General features: G+C 45.8%; 1 protein-coding gene across 4 annotated transcripts in view; it reads left to right on the top strand.

Moving 5' to 3' along the window:
* Positions 1–23,732, top strand: part of RIN2 (Ras and Rab interactor 2) — a 225,361-nt gene that overhangs the window by 97,521 nt on the left and 104,108 nt on the right. For 3 of the 4 annotated variants that reach the window (XM_058286768.2, XM_058286770.2, XM_071211585.1), the window contains one exon: positions 20,220–20,311. In XM_058286768.2, the coding sequence (XP_058142751.1) occupies positions 20,255–20,311 (57 nt within the window). In that variant the 5' untranslated portion in view covers positions 20,220–20,254. Of the gene's footprint in view, positions 1–18,741; positions 18,827–20,219; positions 20,312–23,732 lie in introns of those variants that run through there. The other variant, XM_071211583.1, reaches the window with a different exon arrangement.

The following is a 23,732-nucleotide window of genomic DNA, read 5'->3' on the forward strand; positions in this document are numbered from 1 at the left end:
ACGTGCTTGCTTGCTGAGCTATTGCCCACCGCCCTGAACCTAAAGGCCTATATAAGCAAACCCCCCCCCACCCCGCGGCTCGGCGCTGTTCTCTCCTCTGCGTAGGATGAGGCAGTCTCCGTGTGGCTAATAAAGCTCTCAATTGGAACTTTATTCAGAGTCTGAGTCTGGTCGATATCGCTGGTCTAGAACAGTGCATTCATCTTTTCACCAGTTATCCTAATAATGTCCTTTATAGCATTTCTTTTTTCAGTTTGAGATCCATTCCAGGGTCATGCATTGCCTTTTGTCATTTCCCTTTAGACTCCTGCAATCTGGAACAGTCTTTAGACTTCCTCTGTCTTCCACGACCTTGACATATGTGTAGTGTGCTGGCCAGTTATTCTGGGGGGTGACTCTACATGGGCTTGTCCGGGGCACCTTACGAGTGGATTCAGGTTTTGCACATTGGCAGGAATGTCGAGAAGTGGTGCTGTGTCCCTCTCAGCACCCAATGTCACGCGGCACGTGCGGTTCATTTTATTACCAGTGACACCACTTCGGATCCTTGGTTAAGGGGGTGTCCTCCAGGTTTCTCTGCAGCGGTCGGTTTTTTCAGAGCCAGTGGTTTGACTTAAAACAGATCGGAGGGGGGTCCCTGGAGCCCTTTCTGGAGAGCAGCCCTGACGCTGCTTTGAAAACACCGTTGAGCTGGGTGAGCTGACTTGCTCCTCTGAGCTGGAGGCAGTTTTGTGGGCCAGGAAAGTGCCACCTCAGCAGCCTTGCTCTGCAGCTGGGACTGTGAAAACCATCAGGGCTGACCAGGACGCGACAGGGCCGCTCTGGAGTGCGAGGAGCTGAGCTGACCCACGCCGGGAGCTGACACCAGGCGGGCAGGGGCTGCGCCGCCCCGGCTGTCCCGCTGCCTTGGCAACGCTGTGTTTGTGCAGTGGTTTTCTTTCCCATACGAAAGGAAGATGGTCTTTTCTCTGAGCCAGGGTTGCCAAAGCACCGTGCCACAAACCCCTCACTGCCCAGCCCAGTCTGGGGCAGGGACGTCTCAGGAGAAAAACAGGAAATTGGAACGTAGGCACTTTCGACATATTGGCTAACTCAGGAGATTCTCGGTGGTTCCATGTGGCTCAAATAACAGAGAGTAATTTTCCCTCCTGGCATAAAATACCCCCAGCTAATTGAGATGTCATCCGAGAGGACATTTTATTTTAGTCAGTTATTTTGTGCCCAGCACTGTTTTGAGTGGTGTCACAGATTCACACATGAATTCCTTGCACAGCCTTTGCCTGGCCAGGGAAAGCAGCGTTGGCAGGGAGATATGACGGTGGACCCCGCGTTTTACTGACGTGCTGAACCCCCTGGAAACAAACGATATGCTGCAAGCCCGCCCGGGAGGAGCCGCGGATGTGGGCGAGAAGAGAAAGAGATAATGATCATGTCACCCGAGTCTGCTGGAAGAGGCCGTGGGAACGCGGAGAAGGGAAGCCTGACCGGGTCAGGGGACGGTCTCGTGGAGGAGAGGAAACTCGTGGCGGGTCTTGAGGGGTGAAGAGGTGTTTCCCAGGTCGGGGAAGCGGGAGCCCCTCTAAACCGAGAGACTGAAAGGTCCAGATGGAGAGACACAGGGCGTGGTGGAAGACGGTGGGCTCGGCAGGGTGAGATCCAGAAATACAGATTCCATCAAAGGGGGCAAGATGGTTTTAGAGCAGGGTTTCTCTCTTAAACTTGAGAGGAAAAGTTTCTGGGGAAGAATGCCCTTGCTCACCTTCCTGAGGGAGCTGGCCTCTATTCAGGTGTGTAGGTGTGCAGGTATCCAGGTACATAGGTGCAGAGCTTAGCAGGTGTCTAGGTGCATAGGGATGTAAGTATCAGGTGTGTAGGTGTGCAGGTATCCAGGTACATAGGTCCAGAGCTTTGCAGGTGTTTAGGTGCATGGAGGTGTAAGTATCAGGTGTGTAGGTGTGTGGGTGTGCAGGTGTGTAGGTGAGCAGTGTGTCGGTGTGACGCCTGAGGCTGCCACAGCCATTTTACCATGGAGCTCACTGAGGCTTGCTGGGCACTGAGCCCCCTGGAAGGCAGAACCAAGAGACAGAAATAAAGCTGGGAAGTGGGGGCCCCATAGAAATGACTGAACCCCTGGGAATGGACCCATGTCTCATGAAGCACCCCCATTGGGCTGTCAATACATTCCTCCCTTTACTGTTGGGAGGTTTTTAAAATTTTACTCTGAAATCATTTGAAACTTCCAGAAAAGTGACAAGGATAGTTCAGAGAACGCCAGCATACCCTTTGTGCAGATTCCCTGATTTCCAGCCCTTTCGCGCTCTCGTTTTCTGAACCACTTGAGAGTCGGTTGCAGACCTCACGCCCCTCTCTACCTCTCACCACCGCGGCCTGCGTTTCCAAAGCACAGGGATGTTCTCTTCCCCACAGTCCAGCGAGCAAAGCCTCGAGCTGCGTCACTGACACAGCATTTTCGTCTCATCCGCACTCACGATTGTTGTCAGAGTCTCCAGGCATGTCCTGTGTAACATTTCCTCTCTCAGGCCAGGATCTGGTCCGGGAGTGTGTCTTTTGTTTGGTTGCGGCGCCTGATTAATCTCTTTTAATCTGGAAAGGCCGCTTGACCTCTCTTTGTCTTTTTTTGTGGAATCCCAGCAGGGTAAATCACAGCATGTCCTTCCGCTGGGCTGGGTGCGATGTTTCCTGGGGATGAGATTTGGGAACACATCCCTGCTGTACGCTTGATGTCGGGTCCAGCTCAGCGCTTCATCTCTGGAGGCACACAACCGCCAACCGCCCCTGTCGGCGATGTTCACTTTGATCACCTGGTCACGGTGTTGTCTGGGTTCTCCAGTGCACGGTTATTGTCGCTTCCCTTGCAATTAATGAACCATCGGTGAGGAGCCAACTTGATCTGGGGTTCCTGTTTCTTTTTTTAATATGTACTATAAAAACTGTGTTTTCTGTTACTCCCCAGCATAAGAACTCTTAGCTGATGCAAGGACGCATTTACATTCTGGGAATCATTGCTGATTACGGGCAAGGGATTATGAAGAAATAATGGGAGGGGTTTCCTGAAAGCCTTGATTATGGTCTGATGGAAGCAGAGCTAGACTAGTGCTTCTGGGTATCTGAGTCTTGAGTGGATGAACTTTGGGTAATTCTTCTTATTCTTTGAATTTCTTTCACCAGGGCTGAACAAAATGTGATTTTCTGCTAGTAAAAATTGCATACTCTGTTCAAAATAGGACATTTATTTGTAGTCACAGAGTGTAGCATAACATTTTATCTTCTTTGCAAATTGCAGTTGTCTTTAATTTCAGTTGTTTCATCATTGCTCTTGATAACAGTCTCACAGAGGAAGTAGTTGCTTACAGGGACATACAAATTTGATTCTAACTACGTGTGGAGAGCGCTTCTCTGGATTTCACGTTGGCAGTAATGTCTCCTGTGTTTCAGTTATTCTTGTTCTCCCTGCAGCTTTCTTAGGTAGGCGTGTGTGCATATGTATGTGTCTGTGTTTGTCTTTATGCAGCTGTCTTTGTTCGGGTTTCCCAAAAACAAAACTCTTGAGACAAGAGTTCAAGTACAGTAAATTTTTTGGTGGGGGTGGAGGGTGATCTCAGGAAACACCAGTAGGGAAGGGGAAGGGAGACGCCGAGGGAAAGACAGCCGCTGAAGGGCATGTCAAGTATGTGTGTGTGACTCCCTTGGGTCGGTCCCCGGGAGCAGAGCCTGAGACAAGGATTCAAGTGCAAATAGTTTTGGGGGCAGTAAAGAGAATACTGGTAGGAGAGTGGGGAAGTGAGGAAGAGGAAGTAGCTAGTGAAGAGTAAACAGGGAAGCAGATTTGGCTCAACTGATAGGGCATCCGCCTACCACAGGTCCAAGGTTCAAACCCAGGGCCTCCTGACCCGTGTGGATGAGCTGGCCCACGTGCAGTGTTGATGCGCGCAAGGAGTGCCCTGCCACGCAGGGCTGTCCCCTGCGTAGGGGAGCCCCATGCACAAGGAGTGCACCCCTCAAGGAGAGCCGCTCTGCGTGAAAACACAGCCTGCCCAGGAGTGGCACCACAAACTCGGAGAACTGACGCTGCAAAAAAAAAAAAAAAAAAGAGGCATAGATTCCCGGTGCTGCTGACAAGAATGCAAGTGGACACAGAAGAATGCATAGTGAATGGACACAGAGAGCAGACAACAGGGAGGGAAGGGGAGAGATATAAATAAAAATAAATCTTTTTTTTAAAAAAAAAGAGTAAATAAAGCCAGCCCCCTCTGGGGCAACTGGAGTGTAATCTCCCCGGGGTCCTCTGGGAGACAGTGTAGAGCACACCTCTCAGAGTTTTCCCAGCTGAGAGGTGAGGGAGCTGGATCACAGTTCAACAAATCCCCGTGGCTAGTAAGGGCAGTGCATGGGGCCTTACGCGGCCTCAGCATTCCACCTGCCCGGGGCAGCTGATCTAGGCCACTTTCAACCAGCTGGTCTAGGTTTGGTAGTACGGCCGGCATGAGAGCATGCCAATGTCATGTGAAAAGTACTGCATGGCTGGTGTTGATGAGGCATGTTTCTTTGGTGCCACTTTTGTGGGATATCTACCATGGTGGGGGCAGAACTACTGCCTCTGTATGGAATTATAGGAAGAAATCCTGCTCCACTGGTTCCATAGTTACAGTTTATTTCAGTGAAGTTTAAGGGGAGGACACTGAGATTTAGCAATTGTGGAGTCAGGTTATTTCATCTGGTTCAATGGATACATCTTTTCATTTTTCTGAGGTTCAGTTTCTTTGTATCCAAAATGACGAGGTTCTACCATTATGGCAGGCTGAGTGGTCAGGGAAGAGTTCACGGAGAAGGTGGCATTTGAAGGATGGAGAGAATTTGGATAAGTAAAGCAGAATGGGTGTGGGGGCAGCTAAAGAAACATTCCTCTGATCATAGTGCAAAAGTGGGAATGAGCGTGAAGTGTGGAGGGCATCACCCATGCTGTTGTGTCCACAAGCTTCCCCTACCCTCTGTTCCAACGGGCTTCTCGCTGCAGTGCACAGCCGGGCAGAAGCAACCCCCAAACCATGACTGTTCGAGTTTACAACCATGGGAATTTATTCACTTACAAGCTTACAGTTGTGAAGCTAAGAAAAATGTCCAAATCAAGGCATTGTCAGGCAATGCTTTCTTCCCAAAGACCGACTACTGGTAACCCTGTGCTCCTCGGTCACATGGCAAACCCATGATAGTGCCTGCTGGTCTCTCCCTTCTCTTCTGGGTTCTGTTGCTTCCAGCTTCTTGTGTCTGTGGCTTTCTCCCTCTGTCTGAATTCCATTCTCTTATAAAGAACTCCAGTAAAAGGATATTAAGACCCACCCTGAATGAGGTGGATCACATCTTAACTTTAAGATTGTATTCATCGAAAGATCCACTTACAGTGGGTTCACACCCACAGGAATAGACTAACTGTAAAACAGTACTTTCGGGGGGTACATACAGCTTTAAACCATCATAATTACCAACAGGAATTGGTAGACAAGTAGCCCAGCTTCCTTGACCTCGATGGGGTAACTCCATGGTCTACTCCTCCCAATTTCTTTCAAGATCCCCAGTGGCCCTAAGCTCCAGTTGCCACAGCAGTAGCCTGCTATAACCTTAAAGGACACATTTTTTTAAAACAAGTTTTTATTCTAGAGAAGTTGTAGATTTACATAAAGATTATGACTAAACACAGAGTTCCCATATACCAGCATCCATTTTTTTTTAACATTTTGCGTTAGTGTGATACCTTTGATACAATTTATGAGACAATATTATTATAATATGCAATTAGCTACAGACAGTAGTTTACATTAGCATTTCTTATTTGTATTGTGGAGTCCTGTGGTTGTTGCTTGCTTTAAGTTTTGTTCTAGAACTATAAGTACCACCTAAAATTTCCCCTTTTAACCACATTCAGATGTATAACTCAGTGGTGTTAATTACGTTCACAATGTTGTGTTACCATTACCCCTATACATTACCCAAACTTTTTAAAAAGATGTAATCATGACACTTATACAAATAGAAGTAATAGTGAAAGAGTTTTTTTAACTTATTGATTAATGAGGGCAACAGTGAAATATCAAAACTGATTCAGAGCAGAACTTTAATGGCACATAACACAGATTTATAGCAAAACTTTTCTGTAAAGGGCCAGACAGTAAATGCTACCAGCTTTGTGGCCCTTCTGCTCAGCTGTGCCACGTAGCTCAAAAAGAACCTCTGTCAATATGTAAAGAAAGGAGTCAATCCCTGATACATGCAATTAGCTAAAAAGGCAGAAATGAATTTACAAATGCCACAGCTTTGTTTCAATAAAACTTTATTTACAAAAACAGATGGCGGGTGGATTTGGACCCACTGGCAGCATTATCAGCTTGCTAAAATTCACAGAGTTGTAAAATTGGTGGAAGACAATGAAAGGCAGAAATAACTGAAAAGGGTGCCCAGTAAATCTTTCACAGCTTTTCTTGACCTCAGTAGCATACCCCTTATTGGTCATCCCATCCTTGATTCCCAGGCAGTATCTGTCTCCCTTCTCTGCCAATTTCCTGGAATTGTCTCCCACATAAACTTCTTACATGTGAGCCCCTGTTGCAGAGTTGGCTTCCTGGGAACTCCGACTAGAGACTTAGTGAGAGCTGAAGGATGTGGGGACATAATTAAGCAGCTGAGGTTGGAAAGTTGGGTTGGAAACCAATCAAAAGTAGGGGACATGACTTTCCAGCCAGGAAATGCATATTCACTTAGGAGAAATGGGTTGCAAGCACAGAAGCAGCGTGCTGGAAAAGACCATTTCTTTTGGGTGGGCCTGCAGGGTGGAATGGAGGGGAGAGAGAGAGAGAGTGAAGAGGCACAGATGTTAGAGCTGCCGAAATCATCAAGCTCCCGCAGGCCAAGGCCTGAGGTTTTAGAGTAGGTCAGAATTGGAAGGAAGATGAGGGTCCTTTCGACAAGAAGACTCAGCAGATGTGTGAGTGACTGATGTGCCCATGGAGTGAGGAGGTGCCAACCCGCCCCCCCCCCCCCCCCCCGCCATCCCCTGTCCCCTGTCCCCTTCTGAGGTTCCAAGCCTGGAATTGTCATTAACAGGAGGAGGGGCAAGGAACGGAATGTTAGAGGGGAAGTCAGCGTTTGAAGTTAGACGGGATGTGTGTTCAAAGCTAAATTTTAGAGAAAGAAACCAAAAATGAACGTCTCGCTGTACTTGATAGATAAATATTTCTCAGTTCAGAACCGGAAGTGGGCTAGGAGGACTCCACCAAACCTTGCTTGGTTTTTTTATATTGAAACCAGACAAAATAAATAGCTGCAATCCAGCATGAATACACAGGTCTGCAAGCTGAGTGATAGACTGCCGTCTATTGCATGTTTGTTCACACACTGCTGGAATAATAAAGACATTGAAAATAATAATAATAATAAAAGGGAGCAGGAGGAAAAAGGAGACCCTCTAAGCCCATGTGGAGAAAGCTGAAGACGGGCTGGGGCAATCCTCAGCTGAGTTTGTTTGCTTGGTGCACAAAATAGACACACTGACCTGGGCTAGGAAGGAAAAGTGCCTTTATTTGCCAGTGGGAGGCTGGAGATGTACAATCTCAAATCAGCCTCCTTGTTAAGGGTTTTTGTCACAGCTTTTATACTGGTTGAAACAAAGAAGGTTGACATTTCCAAGAAGAGTCCGGAAAATTGGTTTTGTTTTTGCTTTCTCAGTTAACCTTAAAATGTGCATGGTACTTGGAGTTGGGCAATCTTGGGGTGTTAAGGACGGGTTGGTAAGGATGTGAAGGTACAGATAAAGAGTAGAGAAAAGTTATACATTCTTGGGTGCAGTTAAATCTGGTTAATGTTAAATCTATGCCTCCTGACGTGCTCAAAAGTGAAACTGAATTTTTCTAATATTGTCAGGTACAGTACAATGCCTTAATATTTAAGCTATCCTGGGTTTTTCTAGCACTACAAAGCCTTGGTTAAAATAGAAGCTTCCAGCTGTAGGGGAACCTGTGCTATCAAAATAGCCAGGTAAATGGGAATATATGGGTTAAAGCTCTTTGCAAATAAAAACGCCATATACAGACTGAGTCACTGTCCCTGAAGTCAGGGAGAATTAGCCCCATGAGATCCAAAGCCACCCATTTGGGTTAGGTCAGAAGAAGGACAGTGATGAGGTTGGTAGGGCCTAGCTTTGAAGCAGATGTAAACTATCTTTTGACTGTAGCAAAAAGCCACTTTCAGCTTGTTAGAGAAGAATAAGAGGATAAGGTATTCAGGAAGATAAAAGTAATTGACGTTAATCTTCCCCTTTTCTGGTAGGTGGTGTTAAAATAGCCCAAACAGGGATACTTTGTTTTACCAGGATAATCAGCATTTGGGTGATTCTCAGGAATGTTATCCAATTTTCTATTATCTATAGTAACTCGAGGTCAATAGAAACTGATTGTAGAGCGGTCATAAAATTACCCCAACCCCCAAGAAAGCATGCATCCAGGGGCTTGAGCTCCAGCACAGGGCAGAGGTTTTCCCCAATGCTTACTGATGTGTGTTGACTAACAAGACGGGGATGCTTGGCGGGGAAAGACAGCCAGGTCCGGATTAAGAACAGGACTGCGACTGCGGGAGGGGTCCAAAGGGAAGGGGCTAAACTGAGAGTGCTTTAGAATAGCCCGAAGAAGGGGAGAGAAGACAGAGGAAGGAACACAGCAGCCAGGAAGCTTTCAAGGAGAGAGCGTGACTTCTTAAGCTGGAATCAAGGGCTGCAGAGAAAGGAGGATGCCTTGGGGATTCTGAATCCAAGCTGTCTGTTTTCTTCAAGAACCACAAGAGTATTACCAGGGCACTTGGGCCTGAACTTTGCACCAAGATTGGGGAAGGGTAGGGGAGGGCCAAAAGTATTTGTGGAGGCAAGGCCCATTATCTTGTGGGGCTTGAGATGATCCAGCTGCCCACCCAGGTGACCCTAAGACATGGGCAAGAGGCAACTCCATCCTGGGCTGTTCACTCTGTCCCATGTCCAGCTGCACTCTCCCCATGAAGGGAGAAGGTCATGGGGCCGAAGGGTCATGCCAACCTAGAGCTTATCCCCTACCACCTCCCTAGACCATACTTCAGATACCCAGAACTCTGGAATCCTTGGCCAAATGGCCCATGCCTGCTGCCACCACCCACCCAGGCTCTCTGTCAAGTCTTTCCTCCCCATGGTTGACTCTGCTACTGTGTGACATCCAGTGGCTGGAAGATTTGGAAGGGAATGAAAGATGCGTGGCCTTGATGGCCATACCCACAGGTGTGCATGCCAGACCCTGGTGGTACAGGTCAGAGCCGTCAGAAGGGAGAGGAGGGCCACTGGCCATTAACGTAGTTTAGGCTTGCCCCCACCCCAACATTTCAGGCACAGGACTCTTGGGTCTGAACAAGAGGATGGGAATGGTATAGATCATTGAGAGGAAAACTGTAAGCCTCATAGAGAATGGCCTGGAATAAACTATTTGGTCATTGCAATCTGTGCAAAACTAGGTAACATGAAACTGGATTTCCAAAATACCCCAAGCATGTACTTGTCTCTTCCAGCAAAAAAAACGTGAAAGCCATTGGTCAACCAAGAGAGAGACTTCTAAACATGCCCGAACTTCCAACATAACATCTGCCTTTTTGGCAGTTGCTTTCAGTTATTTTGGGTATGAATCTGAAAGTGGGATTGCCCGGTCACATGGTAATTCTATGTTAAACTTTCTGGGGAACCGCCAAAATGTTTTTCACAGCAGGGCACCATTTAACATTCTACCAACAATGTATAAGGGTTCCAATTTGTCCAGTGCTCACCAGCACTTGTTATTTTCTATTTTTTAAATTCTAGTGGGTGTGAAGTGGTTTTCATTTGCATTTCCCCATGACCAGTGATACTGAACATCTTTTCATGTGCTTATTGGCCATTTGCATATGTTTAGAGAAATATCTGTTCAAGTCTTTGCCCATTTTTATATTGGATTATTTCTTTTTGTTGAGTTGTAGCACCTCTCCATGACTCTTTTGTAGATACATCAATATTAAGTTGGAAAGCAACTCTCTCTTTTTGCATTTCCTTGCTAATTTCTGGATTCTGGCTGTGGGGTGATGTTAGCTAAAAATAGAGCCTTTACTCTTTGTAGACAGTGTCATGGTGCTTTGCTCTCTGGGTGTTGGATGGTGGGCTTCTGCTGACAGCTCCCATGAGGAATCTGCAGGCTTGGACACACACCTGGAGGCCTCCTAGAATTCTGATTTGGGCATAAATGGAAGAGCTGAGAAATGCAATTGGCAAGGGACTTGCAAAGAACAGAGTAGGGCTGTTGGTTACAGAGAAGGAGGGCCTCCAGATTACAGACCTTGTAGGAAAAACCCAACCCCAGAGAAAATAAACGGACTTTTTATACCATTGTTCTCGTGTTTCAAAGTGGTATAAAAAATGTTTTTTTCCAGCAAATTATATGGGTCAACAGCATGGTGTGTTGCTAGCGTTTGATCCTACCATGTTATTCTTGAAGCTGTGCCTCTTCCTGTATTCTTATGCTTTTTTAAAAAAAGATTTTATTTATTTCCCCCTACCTTCCTCTTCTCTTCCCCCTCCCCCCACCCTGCTGTTTTTTCTGTCTGTATCCATTTGCTGTGTGATCTCCTGTATTTACTTCTCTTTTGGTCTCTTCTCATTTTTTCTCCTCAGGATTCACTGGGACCTCTGATGTGGAGAGAGGTTCCCTGTTAGCTGTGCCACCTCAGGTCCTGGTCTCTGCTGTGCTTCACCTTGACGCTTCCCTTTGTCTCTCTTTTGTTGCATCATAATCTTGCTGCAAGACTCACTTGCATGGGCGCTGGCTCACCATGCGGGCACTCAGCTCGCCACGTGGGTACTGGCTTCCCGTGCAAGCACTGGCTGACCATGCAGGGACTGGCTCACTGCTCAGGCACGCTTTCTCTTCTTCTTTTTCACCAGGAGGCCCCAGGGATTGAACCCAGTCCTCCCATATGATAGGTGGAGGCCCTATCACTTGAGCCACATCCGCTTCCCTTCTTGTGCTTTTGAGGATGCTATTCTTTCCGCCTCAGTGACTTCTCTATAAAATCTCATTGACTTACTCAGCCAACAAACATTAATTGAGCACATAAGTGCCAAGTGCTGTTAAGGCATTAGAGATGCTACTGTACGTAAGGCAGGTAGGCTCTCCAATGCCTGATTGCCTAAGAAAAGAGCTTTTCTTCTCCTCCTCCTTAAACTCTAAAGAAATGGGTCTTACCAAATCTAAAATGACAACTTGAACATATGGCCCCCTTCAAGCTTTCCTGCAGATACCAGTTAACTTGGGTACATGATAATTAGAAATATTTCACGCCTTACCAGTGACAAAGTGTGTGGTTTTATGGCTAAAGCACTGTGTTATCCCTCTAGACATCTAGTTTCTCACTTTTGCTGTCTTTTATTACTTCAGTTTATGAGGAATCAAATAAATGCTTGCCACCTTTTCAGAGTCCTTGTGGTTTAGAATTTGGAAATTAAAGGAGCGGTTCTTCTTGCTCACTAGAGTTGATGGGTAAATTTTCACAAATTTTGCAAGCCCATTGACATCTCGTTGGTAGCTTGAAATTGATCATGATGGGAATATTTACACCACAAAATAGACAAATGTTAAAAAATCCAAATTTTCATTCCCCCAGAAAGCCAGTCGGTAAACACCTTCCAGCATATCAGTGGTTAAAGGGTAAGGTACATAGTCTCATGGTGAGGCCGAAGGTTTGGAGGGATATCCGTATATGCTGTCATTTAGCAAATCCAGGGACCTTCATGGTGTTTTCATGGAGTTTTACTGGTAATATTCATCTTAAACTAGTTAAACTAGTTAAGATTAGGTTTGACTGAAAATGATAGGGCACTCAAAAAACGAATAGTTTGAATAAAATGGAAATATTTCTTTTTCTCCCATATAAAGTCTGGAGGTGATCAGCCTGACACTACAACTGTGCCCTGTGATGTGAGGGACCCAGGTTCCTTCTGTCTTTTTTTTCTACCACTTATGATATTTCATTACTAAGATCATTTGAAGATCCAAGATGTGTGCCCTGGCTCCAGTCATCCTCCCCACATTCCAACAAGCAAGAAAACATAAGGGGGAAAGTGGGTATAGTTCAGTGGTTGAGCACCTGCTTCACATATACAAGGTCCTGGGTTTATTCCCTGGTACCTCCTAAAAAAAAAAGCAAATGAACAAAAAACCATAAAGGTGGCATGACACACTCTTTCAAGGACACTTTTTGAAGGTTGAATACACCACTTCTATTTACTTTCCATTGGCAAAAGTTAGTTACAAGGCCATACCTTGCTGCTAGAGAGACTGAGAAGTGCAGTTTTATTCTGATGGCCAGGAGCTAGTTAAAAAATAGAGGTTCTGTTACTAACAAAGAGAAAATGGGGATCAAGGGACACACAGCGGTTTCCTCCACACTTCCCAAATGGCTTGCTTGCAAAGCAAAGCAAAACAAAACAAAACAAAACAGAATGCCTCCCATGCCATATTTTAAAGGCCCATAACAACACTCTGGAGAAGGGCAGCAAATAATGTCAGGACCCACTTTTCTTTTTTCTTCCCCTCACCCTCCTCCACCCTGCTGTTGTTTCTGCCATCTGTGTCCATTTGTTGTGTGATCTTCTGTATGTTTTTCTTTGTCTTCTCATCTTTCTCTAAGATTCACTGGGATTCGATCCTGGGGACCTCTAATGTGGAGAGAGGTTCCCTGTCAGTTGCGCCACCTCATTTCCTGGTCTCTGCTGCACTTCACCTTGACTCTCCCCTTCAGTTCTCTTTTGTTGCATCATCATCTTGTTGTGTGACTCAACTTGCACAGGCACTGGCTCACCACGCAGGCACTCAGCTTGCTGCGCAGGCACTTGACTCACCACGTGGGCACTGGCTTGCTGTGTGGGCATTGGCTCACTACACAGGCACTTGCGCAGGTACTTGGCTTGCCACATGGGCACTCACGTGGGCACTCGGCTCACCATTTGGGCGCTTGGCTCACAGCATGGCCACTTGGTTCACCGCATGGGCACTCAGCTCACCGCACAGGCACTGGCTCATCGTGCAGGCATGCTTTCTATGCTTTTTCACCAGGAGACCCCAGGGATTGAACCCGGGTCCTCCTATATATATACCTCCTATATGGTAGGCAGAGGCCTTATCGCTTGAACCACATTCGCTTCCCAGGACCCATTTTGATAAAGAATTTGCCCTCAGAAACAACAGGGAAAAGTACTAGAGAACAAGAACTACAGGTCTCTCATTCTTTCAGTTGCAACATTTAAAAATGATAACACTAGAAAAATGAAGGGAAAAAAAAGCAAATTAGTATATTAAATTCAAGACAATATATGCCCTAGGGACTAGTTTATTATAAAGGAGTGATGTCCCTCTTGTTTCATTCATAGAAGTGGTTCTCATGACATTTGACTCATTACATTTTTATGTAGTCATTTTGACTTTAAGTATATTCTTTACTCGTTGCTCTACTAATGACATAAGCTGTTAGTAAACAAAACTAAACAAAATATTGGAAGAATAAAGAGATTGTGTTTAGAATTACAATAGCCCATTTCTGGGTCTGATGATTAATTTCATATGTCAGTTTGGCTAGGCTATGGTGTCCAATTCCTTGGTCAAACAAGTTCTGGCCTGATTGTTACTGTGAGAATATTTTGTGGATGAAGATACATCATAAGTCATTTGATTACATCTAGGGTTGATTGCATCTACAATCAACAAAGGAGATTGCCCTCAGCAAGGAGGCATCTTCTTATCCATCAGTTAGAGGTGTTAAAGCAATAACATTTAAGAAGTCAGAAAGAAGAATTTCTTTCCTACTACATCCAGCCAGCTTCTCCTGGGAAATTCAATTTTGCCTTCACTGGAGTTTCCACCTTGTGGCCTGCCCTACAGAATTTGGACTTGCCAATTCCCACAGTTGCATGAGCCCATTCCTATGGTAATAAATCTTTTAATATTTGTATCTATATCTATATTGGTATAGTCTTATCTCAGTTCTGTATCTCTGGAGAACCCTGACTAAATACACTAGAAAATAGAGAATTCCTAGAGTATCTGAGGAGAATTGCTTTCACTTATCTCACTGATTAAGATATACAAAAATGTCCAGTATTATAGTCATTTCACAATGAAATGGGTAATGCTGCACTCAACATAATTTGTTACAGAATCAAGCCCTGTCTAATGAATTACAGCTTGTTTATAATTTTGGAAAGTGAAAAAAAAAAAAAGATCTGAGAAAAATTACACTGGCAGAAGAAAATCTACAAAAGCTAAAACTGTGCACCATCAAATTTGTTATTGACTAAAAAAAAACTGGCATTAGAATCAAATCATCTTACAAAACTTTAGATAGTCAAAGTTTAACCCAGGAAAATTGGAACTTTTTAAAAATATTGAAACAATAACTTCACAGGGCAGGAACTTTCATCAGTAAAGTTTCACAAAGACAAAAATATGTTTAATCACATCTCTGACATAAAATTTACAGGAAATAGAATTTATCCTTAAAATCTATTTTCCATTGAAAAGTAAATGGATATCCATATAGAAAAATAGAGAATCTCAACTTCTATCACGTATCATACACAAAAATTAATTTGAGATAGATCATAATGCGATGCATAAAAGCCAAAATTGAAAACCTTTTAAAGTGAAATATAGAATATAGAATGAATCTCCAATAGCTTTAAATTCTTATATTAGAAAAGAAGGTACAAAATTAAAATGGAATTGAAAAACTTTTGAATGGTATAACTGCACCATATAAAAATATGATTAAGAAATTAAGATGGTTTACTGGAGCTTCTTCCAAAAAAGTTTGTTCCGTGAAAATCATCAGTATTGGTATAATTCCAATGAAAATATTTGCCTTTATTAAACATGGACTTAAAACTTTCTTTATGACACCAAGATCAGATTCAAATAGGGTAAATACATCTTTTCAATAGTCCACGACTCTGTCCTATGATTAGAAAAAACTGAATCGATTGCATTTCAATGAAGTCATATCGCTCAGTTGGAACAACTCTGAAGCATGTTCTACACTGGTTCCCAGAGTTCCCCAAGGAGACTGAGCCCCAGTTTCCCACAGTGGTTTCTTGCTTGATAACATACCTTGTACTGGCTGCCCTCCCTTCCCAGTGTCACTTCTCTCCTCTGCTACCAGCATTTCCTGAAATCATCTCTAATATACCACTTGGACCTGGTCCCTGTCTCAAGGTCTCCTCAGACAATTTGTTCAAATTTTTAGAAAGTGTGCTACTCATTAATATCTCTGTCCAAGAGCTGCCAGGTTATAAGTGCTAATTAAAATTAACTACTTACATACACCCCTTTACTATCATGGCCAGACAGCTTGGCAAAGAAGGCTTTGCAGTGGAGAGCTAACAGGTTGACCAGTAGACCCTGACGAGTGCTGTGCATGTGTGACTTCTCAGTCCATTGGTATCCTTTGGGCTCAGTGGTGGTGTGGCTTCTGGGGTGTCCTTGTTGTATGTGTGGTTCCTGCAACATGTGCAGTGTTGTGTGACTGCTTAGTGTGTGGCGCTCTTCAGAGAGGAGGTTTGAAAGCACGTGCTTCTCAAATGCCAAAAGAGAATGACCTTGGCAGGAAACGCTCCCTTCTTCCTTCTCAGGCCTGTTGTTGCAGGTGGGCAGAGTCCACCAGCCTGGAGGCCATGGCCACAAGGTTCAGGAGAAGCTGTCACTCAAGACAGCTGTAAGGGATATCTGCCCTAGAAGAGGGATAAGCAGGGGATAATTCTTGATCGGCCTCTGGGGGTGAAGTGAGGGCAATGGGTACAAGTGAGAGAGATGGTTTACGATCTAAGAAAAGGGGGTATTTCTAAGCAGCAGATCTGCTTGCCTGTTGCCAGGGTGGTACTCATCCCCCTTGGGTGGACGTGTCCACCCCTCAGCTATATGAGTCCCAGGCAGAGTTGTGTGGTGTAGACAAGATGTTTTCAGCTACTCCGAGCCTCTGCGAGTCTGTGAACCAGTTTTCCAAGGAGGGAAGGGATGGACCTCCACCGGAATTTTAGCCCCATTGACAGACCTATCCTGTAAGTAGCAGAAGTGACACAGTTTCACCCCTGAGCTCATTGTTTTAAGAAAAAAAATTTTTTTTTTATTATCCTGGGTGACACTTGGGAAAATTGAGGCCCCAAGCCTTGTTCCAAATTCAGTGCAAAAACATGGTTATTGAGTCAAGGAGCAGAAAACTTCCCATGAATTAGTTTCCCTTTTCAATTAAAAATTTGCATGATCTCAAACTATTGTGTGAGGGAAAACAAGTCATATAGTGAGAGAAACAGATGCTCAAAAAAAAAAAAACAACAACACATAACTTGAGTATCAAGCTACAGACTGGAACATATTTTTTTCTGTCCAACTTGTAAAATATGTGGCAATACAAAAATAATTATGGCACTATTCCGTGCCCTGTGCTGGATCCTGGCCCGGAATTGCCCTCTCTTGCTTCTACCTCCCTTAGTAAAAGATGAAAAAAATTAAAGCGAGAGGAGACCTGCTGTGGGAGCTTTTGAGGAACCAGGCGAAAAAGATGTATTTGTCCAGACTTGGCCTTGCCTTACATGTCCCCAGGGGTGAGTCACCTTCTCGGACCTTACTGACTTTGGCTGTAAAATAATTATCATAATGAGACCGTGTCTACTAAGACCTGCAGTCCACTTTGCTTTGCCTCCCTCAACTGCTGGAAAGGAAGGAAAAGGTAGTGGGTAGAAAGCTGCTGTGACCAGCCTTCAAGGTATCTTGGAAATGAGGACGGGGTGTTGAGTAAGCCAAGTCACTTGTCAATTAGACGTTCCAGTAGGATTGTAACTGCTGATCCTCCTTGTGAATTTGCTCTTGTAACCTGAGGCAAATAAAGTAGGGAGGCTATGGTTTGAGAAGATGATTCTTAAAGGAGAGAGAGGAAAGCAGGAGGGGAGGAGAGGAAAGGAGAGGAGAGGGAAAGGCCCATTTCTTAGTAGACCTCAGAGCTTCTGCCTTGCCAAAATCTGGCCTACGGCCAGGTTGAACAAACTCCAGACGTGTGCCAGGTCACCCCCAGCTTCGTGGAGGTGTGAACTGGAAACTGGGGCCTCTGTGCTCCAGCCCGTTTGCAGCCTGCAGTGCCCTTCCAGGCAGCAGTCGCCCCTGCCCCTCTTGGCCCTTGGGGCCTGGGTGTTGAGGAGGCTGCCTGTGTGGTCTCTGGCCGGATGGCTCAGCGGTCATTTTCGGGGGGCCATACAGGAAGCCACAGCTAGGTTTTCTATACAGTGACAGAGTCGGGTGCTTCTGGGAGAGAGTGGAATGTCCCCTCCCTGCTTTTGTCCTTTAGCCCAGAGGGAGCCTGAGCTTCGTTTACATTCTTTCAGTGGTGTTATTGAAAAGGCTCCTCTGAAATGTTTGCAGTGTCCTTTAGCTCCCAGTAGGGTTTTTTTTCCCCCCACTAGCTCTTAGCTAGCATTTGAAGGATCTACTGGACATGCTGGGCTCCTTTTTCAAGAATCTACTATCCCTCGGGGAAACCAGGAAAGGAACAAGCATTCACTGGTATAAGTTTGGAGGAATTTTCCAGCCCTTCCAACTATGGTACCTATTTATTTTCGTCCAGCCTATTTCTGGGGTGCTTTTAGGATGAAACTGCTGGGGTACCACCTGAGGAGAGAGGGTGGGGAACCATGAATGGGAAGGAGAAGGTATCATTCAACATTCTATGAAATTTCTGTCAATATTGAGCCCAGGTAGTCAAGGTTATGGTCTGGGAAGGAAACTATTGCTATAACAGGAAGGACCTTCAACCTAAACTTTTTTTGGGGTCTTAGGAATTTTATTTAAAAAAAATAACAGTGACCCACATGCCGTCTCCTTGGATTGATGGGTGGAGCCCAACATTCCATTCTGTGGCTGGTGGCACTACCTGCGGTGGCCCTCAGGAGCACATTCCTTTCACCTGCTGTTCTCTTCATCCTTGGAGCTGCCTTTTGAAGAAGGAGGAATGCAACCTACATTTTCTGGAAGAAATGTGCTGGATTCGCAGGCTTCTCGTGGAATCCCAGCCGGGTGTCTAAGTGAGGACTGCTTCAAGTTAAAGTGCCGCCTGTATTTTCCAGGCAGCTAATTAAAGTACAATAGAAAACTTCTGGAATCCAAACTGCTCTGCGGCTCCAGGCAAAATTCCCTGCCTGTCAGGGCTTATCAGAAAAAGAGGTTGTCTAAGGAATTCTGTGAACCAAACAAAGAGACTTCGGTCTGGATGAGGGATGAAATCTTGGCTCTCGCTTAGCAGCTCCTTAACTGCTGTGCTACGTCAAATCCCTTGCCAAGAAAACATCTAAAAGAAAATAATTTTACAGACTAAGGTTGGACTTAAGAGAAGTGTGCAGGCTTTAATTTGCAGGCGTCGGGGTGTAAGCAGTTCGTTCTTTGCTCCCGGAGGTTGCGGCGGGCCCCTGAGCCTGCTTACCTCTTCCCAGGGCACTGTTTTCCTTCTGGATCGCCTCCAGTCACCGATGGACTTCCACGGCCGTGGAGGCTGCCCCTTGCAGAGGTCGAGCTGAGAACCCGGCCCTCTGGGGTGAGCAGGACTGCACTGGGTGGCTCGCAGCTCTTCCCAGGAGGTGTTTGGGGCGTTGGCTCCCAGCCCAGCACCTTGGACAAGTGGAAGGAAACACCGGGAAGACGCGTCGGAGCCTTCCAAGTCACTCCGCCTTGGAGAAAGAATAAAATAGGTGAAGGTTTCAGAAAGAGGGGCAAGGGTGCACCATTTTATTATTTTTTCCTATGTGGCATTTCAGGGGTCGTCGCAGCCCATGATGACTGCGAACAGGGAAGCAAATCAGGGGCAAAGGAAAGGTCTCTTTCCGGAACTCCTTACTCACTCGCGCTTTTGCAGATCTCTTCCATTTATTTCTGTTTTTCCGCGTGCTAAAACATCTCAAAGGCCAGTTTCAACGTCCCGTTGGTGCCGCCGGCTCCGTGTCCCCCAGCTAATAGCACAACCACCTCAGCAGCCTGGCAGGGGCGGCTGCTTTGGCTTCGGTGCCCCCTCCCTCCTCACTCACCCGGGCAGCTGAACCAGTTTGATTTCACATGCCTTAATGTGGAGTTTGAGCTTTTCCCTTCACGTTTGCTTTGTCATCTGTCAACCCTTTAGGGTCGTGGTTAAGAAGAGCCACCTCCCAGGAATGTTTTGGGGGCCCGGAAAGGATCCTGCAGGGTGAGAGCAGTTTTAGATGTGCTCCTGGTTGGGCCTCAGGGGCCGAGGAAGCTTCTGGAAGCCTCCCCCACACTCCTCCTCCTGGCACATCAGCCTGGGTGGGGTCATCTGCCTGGGGTGTGTGTGTATTTAACTTAGAAATGAATAGTGAAGGTCTTGTGGCTCCGTGGTAGGGGTTACTGGGTTTTGATGCTCTAGGGAGGGCAAGTCCAAGCTCCGACAGCCACGATTCTGATTCAGAAATGTGTTGTTCTCCTGCCTTGCACATTTCCGCTCTGTTCCAAAGGGCACCCCTCCCACCTTGCCTGATGATGGGACCATTTCAATGCCGGCCCCTTAGATGAGCGGACGTCTCTTGTACAACGGACGCGGTATTCCGTCCGCATCTGTCTGATTTCTAAGGAGAAAAGAGAGTGATTTATTTCCCAGTGCCCTTCTGTTGACCTTGCCTGGGGGAGAGGGCTAGCGGCGCTCGAGATGACCTCACTCCACTCCAGGATTTCCTGGGATATACAGAGCCTTATTCTTCCGTGTCTTTCTCCGATCTGCCACATTCAATCTATAAGCAAGAGGCGCCGGTTGGAGTGACAGCCACCGTTTGTCCCCTTTGGACTGCAGCGGGAGGGCAAGCAAACAGAAAGCCGGAGCTGGTCCTGGGGGCGCGACGTCAGCTGGAGAAGCGGGGGGGTGGGGCGGCGAGGTGGGCCACAGTCTAGGCGCTGCGCCGTCGGAGGTGGGAAATCGTGGGCTGGAAGGAGATGCAAGGGCTCTGGTGGGGAAATAAATGGCACTGTGTTGCTGACGGAAAAGGAACTTGGCAGGCGCCTTGTTGTGAGTGCGCTGCGGCTTAGAAAGGAATTTCCTACAGGCTGGACTAACCATTAAAAAAATCTCTCTACCTTCAGGACTCCGGCCATGCAGTAGAGCCTCGCTGGGGGAAATGTCAGCTTGGACCATGGGTGCGCGAGGGCTGGACCAGCGAGGAAGTTTCTTTAAGGTAAAAAGGCGCCCCGGGGGTGATCGCTCATCGCCAGCCTGCCGGCTTTTTGCTCCGGGCAGCGCAGGCTTCCCTGCCGGCTGAGCCAGCTCCATCTGCGGGTGCTCGCCGAGCCCAGCTGCTGGTTGTTTACAGGAGGTGGGGATTTCAGTAATTTGGTGCTCAGTGCAAGCACAGGACTCTGGCACCGAGAGAGGCTCCAGGGTGTAAGACGATTGGGGCAACTTCTCTTTGTGACCTGCTCGGCTCTTTCTTTTTCTATTGGGCTGTCTTAGGCTGGAAGCTGGACCTTGCATTCCAGTGCATGAAGGCAGTCCCTGGTTCTTTGCCTGATTCTATGAACCTCTTGGATGCTCCTAAACAAAAACAAAACGATTCAGGTTCCTGGGCCTCACCCTAGACTGACTTGAATCTTAGTTGCGAGTGAAGGGCTTAGCTAGCTAGGAATCTGTATTTTATCAAATACTGCAGAGGCTTCCTATGATCAGGCAAGGCAGGTCTAAAGCAGACAACTTTTCTATATTTGTATGGCTATTAACAAGATAAAAATACCTTGCTAGTTCAATGAGTAAGATTTTAAGTAGATATTTTATATATTATGACTGCCTGTTGCGTTTTAAATTAACAGTTAGTGGTCATTCCTAATTTATACTTGGGAGTTAACTTCTTGTGGCTTTTTGCTTTGATTCCTTTCCCTTCCTTTCATAATAAAGGCATACTTGTAGAATATTTGGAAAACACAGAAGTATGTAAGAAAGTAGAAAAATGGGTGTGAAATGTTCATTTGAAATCTATCATAGGCAGGTGCTCTGACACCAGGCCCTTTCTCTAGAGGAGGAAATGGAGGTATTTTAGCTTTATTTCCAAGGAAAATTGTCAATAATTATCCCAACACTTATGGATTATCAATATGTATCAACTCTAATTTCTATGCTTCCTATTTTCAGGAGGCCAAATGTGATTTATTGCATCAGTTGTCCACTCCATAAAAATCCAACAGGCAAACCTGTGCGTCAAGGAAAGCTAAGTTCATTAAACCTAGTGCAGTAAAGAACATTGCCAGTTCACACAGTCTTGGTATCTAAGCAGGTGGGGGTCGGGTGGCATATTTATAGGGTTTGGGGCTCACCTGGTGTAAGCTGTGTATTTCAAGATGGTGAATGGATTGGGTTTTGGTGAAGTTTGTGACATAGTAGTTTGGTATTGGTGGAGACAGCAAGGCGAGGGTCCTGAAGTGAGCCTCAGCTAGGAAATCATCATTGGATGGGCAGGCCATTTTCCTAGGTGAGCAAACTGTATGCCAGAACAAATTGCTTTGTAGGAATTTTCTGCAGCAAACAGTGACGTTATATATTGGTTTACAGCCTTGACATCCTGGCAAGAATGGCCTGTAACAAATAGTTATGTTGACACAGATGGTCTCAATTCTCAGTCCTACTAGTTAAGCTCTGTGGACACAAGTCATCTCAGTTCTCAGTCAGTGGGCTCAGTTTGAATCACACCTGTTTAACATCTACCCACCTGAGCAGTGGGGGGAAAGGGATTGCCCCCAAATCTCCTGGGGACTAAAAGCTGCTCCCCGGGACTCCTGACCCAGTTCTCCAGGATTGCAATTTGTGGTGAGACATTTAAAGTCAGTGCAGAAGAAGACTGAGTGTAGTCAAAATTGCCTTTGAAAATTCTTTAGGAAGGTGCCATGGTGGACCCAATGTACTTCATTTGGTCTATTGTAGGAAGTTTTCCTGCAGGCCTGGGAAAAAACATGTGCTTTTTTGTTGTTGTTTTAATTTTCAGTTGTATACCAGGTAAAATAGTTGACTTGTATGTCTGGGCTATTTGAAAGAATCAATCTGGCAAGAGATGATAGGCATGCCTGCATGTGCTGAGGGAAATCCAGGTTTCTGTGTCCTACCTCTCAATCTCTCCTGGGTCAGAGACCCTTGAGGGAAATGATGAAATGGCCCGAAGTTTTCGAATTACTGTCTGTATTTTTTTTCCCTAGACTTTAAATTGTTTGATTTAGTTGTTAGATGCTCCAGGTAAATGATGCAGTTGCCCTATACGTCTTTTCTTTCTTTCCTCCTCTTTATGGACATTGTTATTCTTTACCGTTGCTGTTCCATAATTAGCCACCAGCCTTAGGTATGCAGTTATCTGTAAGGATGAGATAAACTGCTCCCAGGACATTAAGAACCTCTTTGGAGGTTCAGGAGCTGGGGTGGAGTTCCCTTGCGGAAGTGATTTGTCACTCAACACACTCTGGGACAGCACCTCCCCCCAACTTCGGTCTTTTTAATTGAATTGAATTGAAATTTTTACTCCTCATGCTTCACTTCAGTTGCCATTTATTGCGCACCTCTGATCAACCAAGATCTGCCCTAGGCACTGGGGAGAGAAAGAGAAGAACCAGCAGCCATCCTGATCTCATGGAGCTTTTGTCTAGTGGCAAAGATATTAATCAAATAATGGCACCATTAAAAACATAAATATAAAGCATGAAAAAATAAAAACATGCTTCACATGAAAAGTAAAAGGGGCTCTCTGGGAACATGTAAGCTAACCTGAGGTTCCAGAGAAATCTTTCTTGAAGAAGTGGCCTCTCAGAGCTGCTGTTGACTCCACATTTTCCAGGAAGGCGGGGGTCGGACTGAATTTAGGAGTGACTGGCTTATGCTACGGCAGCATAGTTCTCAGTACAGGCTGAGGCCCTGTAGCTGGATAGGATAATTTTGTACTGTGTGGGAATTCTTGGTTACATCCTTGGCTCGTGGCTAGATTCCACGTTATCATTCCTTTCTGGGTTGTTAGAGCTCTGTGATTTTGAGTATAGATCATTGAAATCCAAAGGCAACCACTGGACCTCTTCTCAGTCATTATCCTCCTCTGTCAGGTTTGTGTTCTTAAACCAGAGATGCTAAGCAGTAGTAGAAGCCTTGATCTGTGATTGTCCTTGTCCTGGCTTATGGAAATGACTCCGCCGAGTTACAGTATTCAAGGGGCATGGATAACGTGGAGATTGAGCATTCCGCGATCATTGGGAATGCCCCATGGTCATTGTTGATGTGGAATCGCATCTTGGCAGCTCTTGCCACGTAAATCCTGGGCTGGACAAAGCATATGGTGCACGGGCCTTCCCAGCACCATTGCTGATTTTCCCCAGCTGCTAATTTCTTCCCTTTCTACAGGGTCCATGTGAAAACCTGTGGAGTGTGATGCCCTAAGACAAGGCAGCCAAAGTTATCTGTCTGAACTTAAGTGTTTTGACCATGGTGGAATAGACGTCTACACCGATTGCTGTGAAATTCCAAGGATGTGAGGTGTGAAAGAGGTTGTATACAAAAGATAGTGTCTAGCCTGGGAGAAGTTCTAGGCAGTTCAGAATGAGGGGTGGGGAAGCTCAGAGTCATCTTTGATCCCTCCT

Source organism: Dasypus novemcinctus, chromosome 24, assembly GCF_030445035.2.
Source record: "Dasypus novemcinctus isolate mDasNov1 chromosome 24, mDasNov1.1.hap2, whole genome shotgun sequence".
Classification (NCBI taxonomy): Eukaryota; Metazoa; Chordata; class Mammalia; order Cingulata; family Dasypodidae; genus Dasypus; species Dasypus novemcinctus.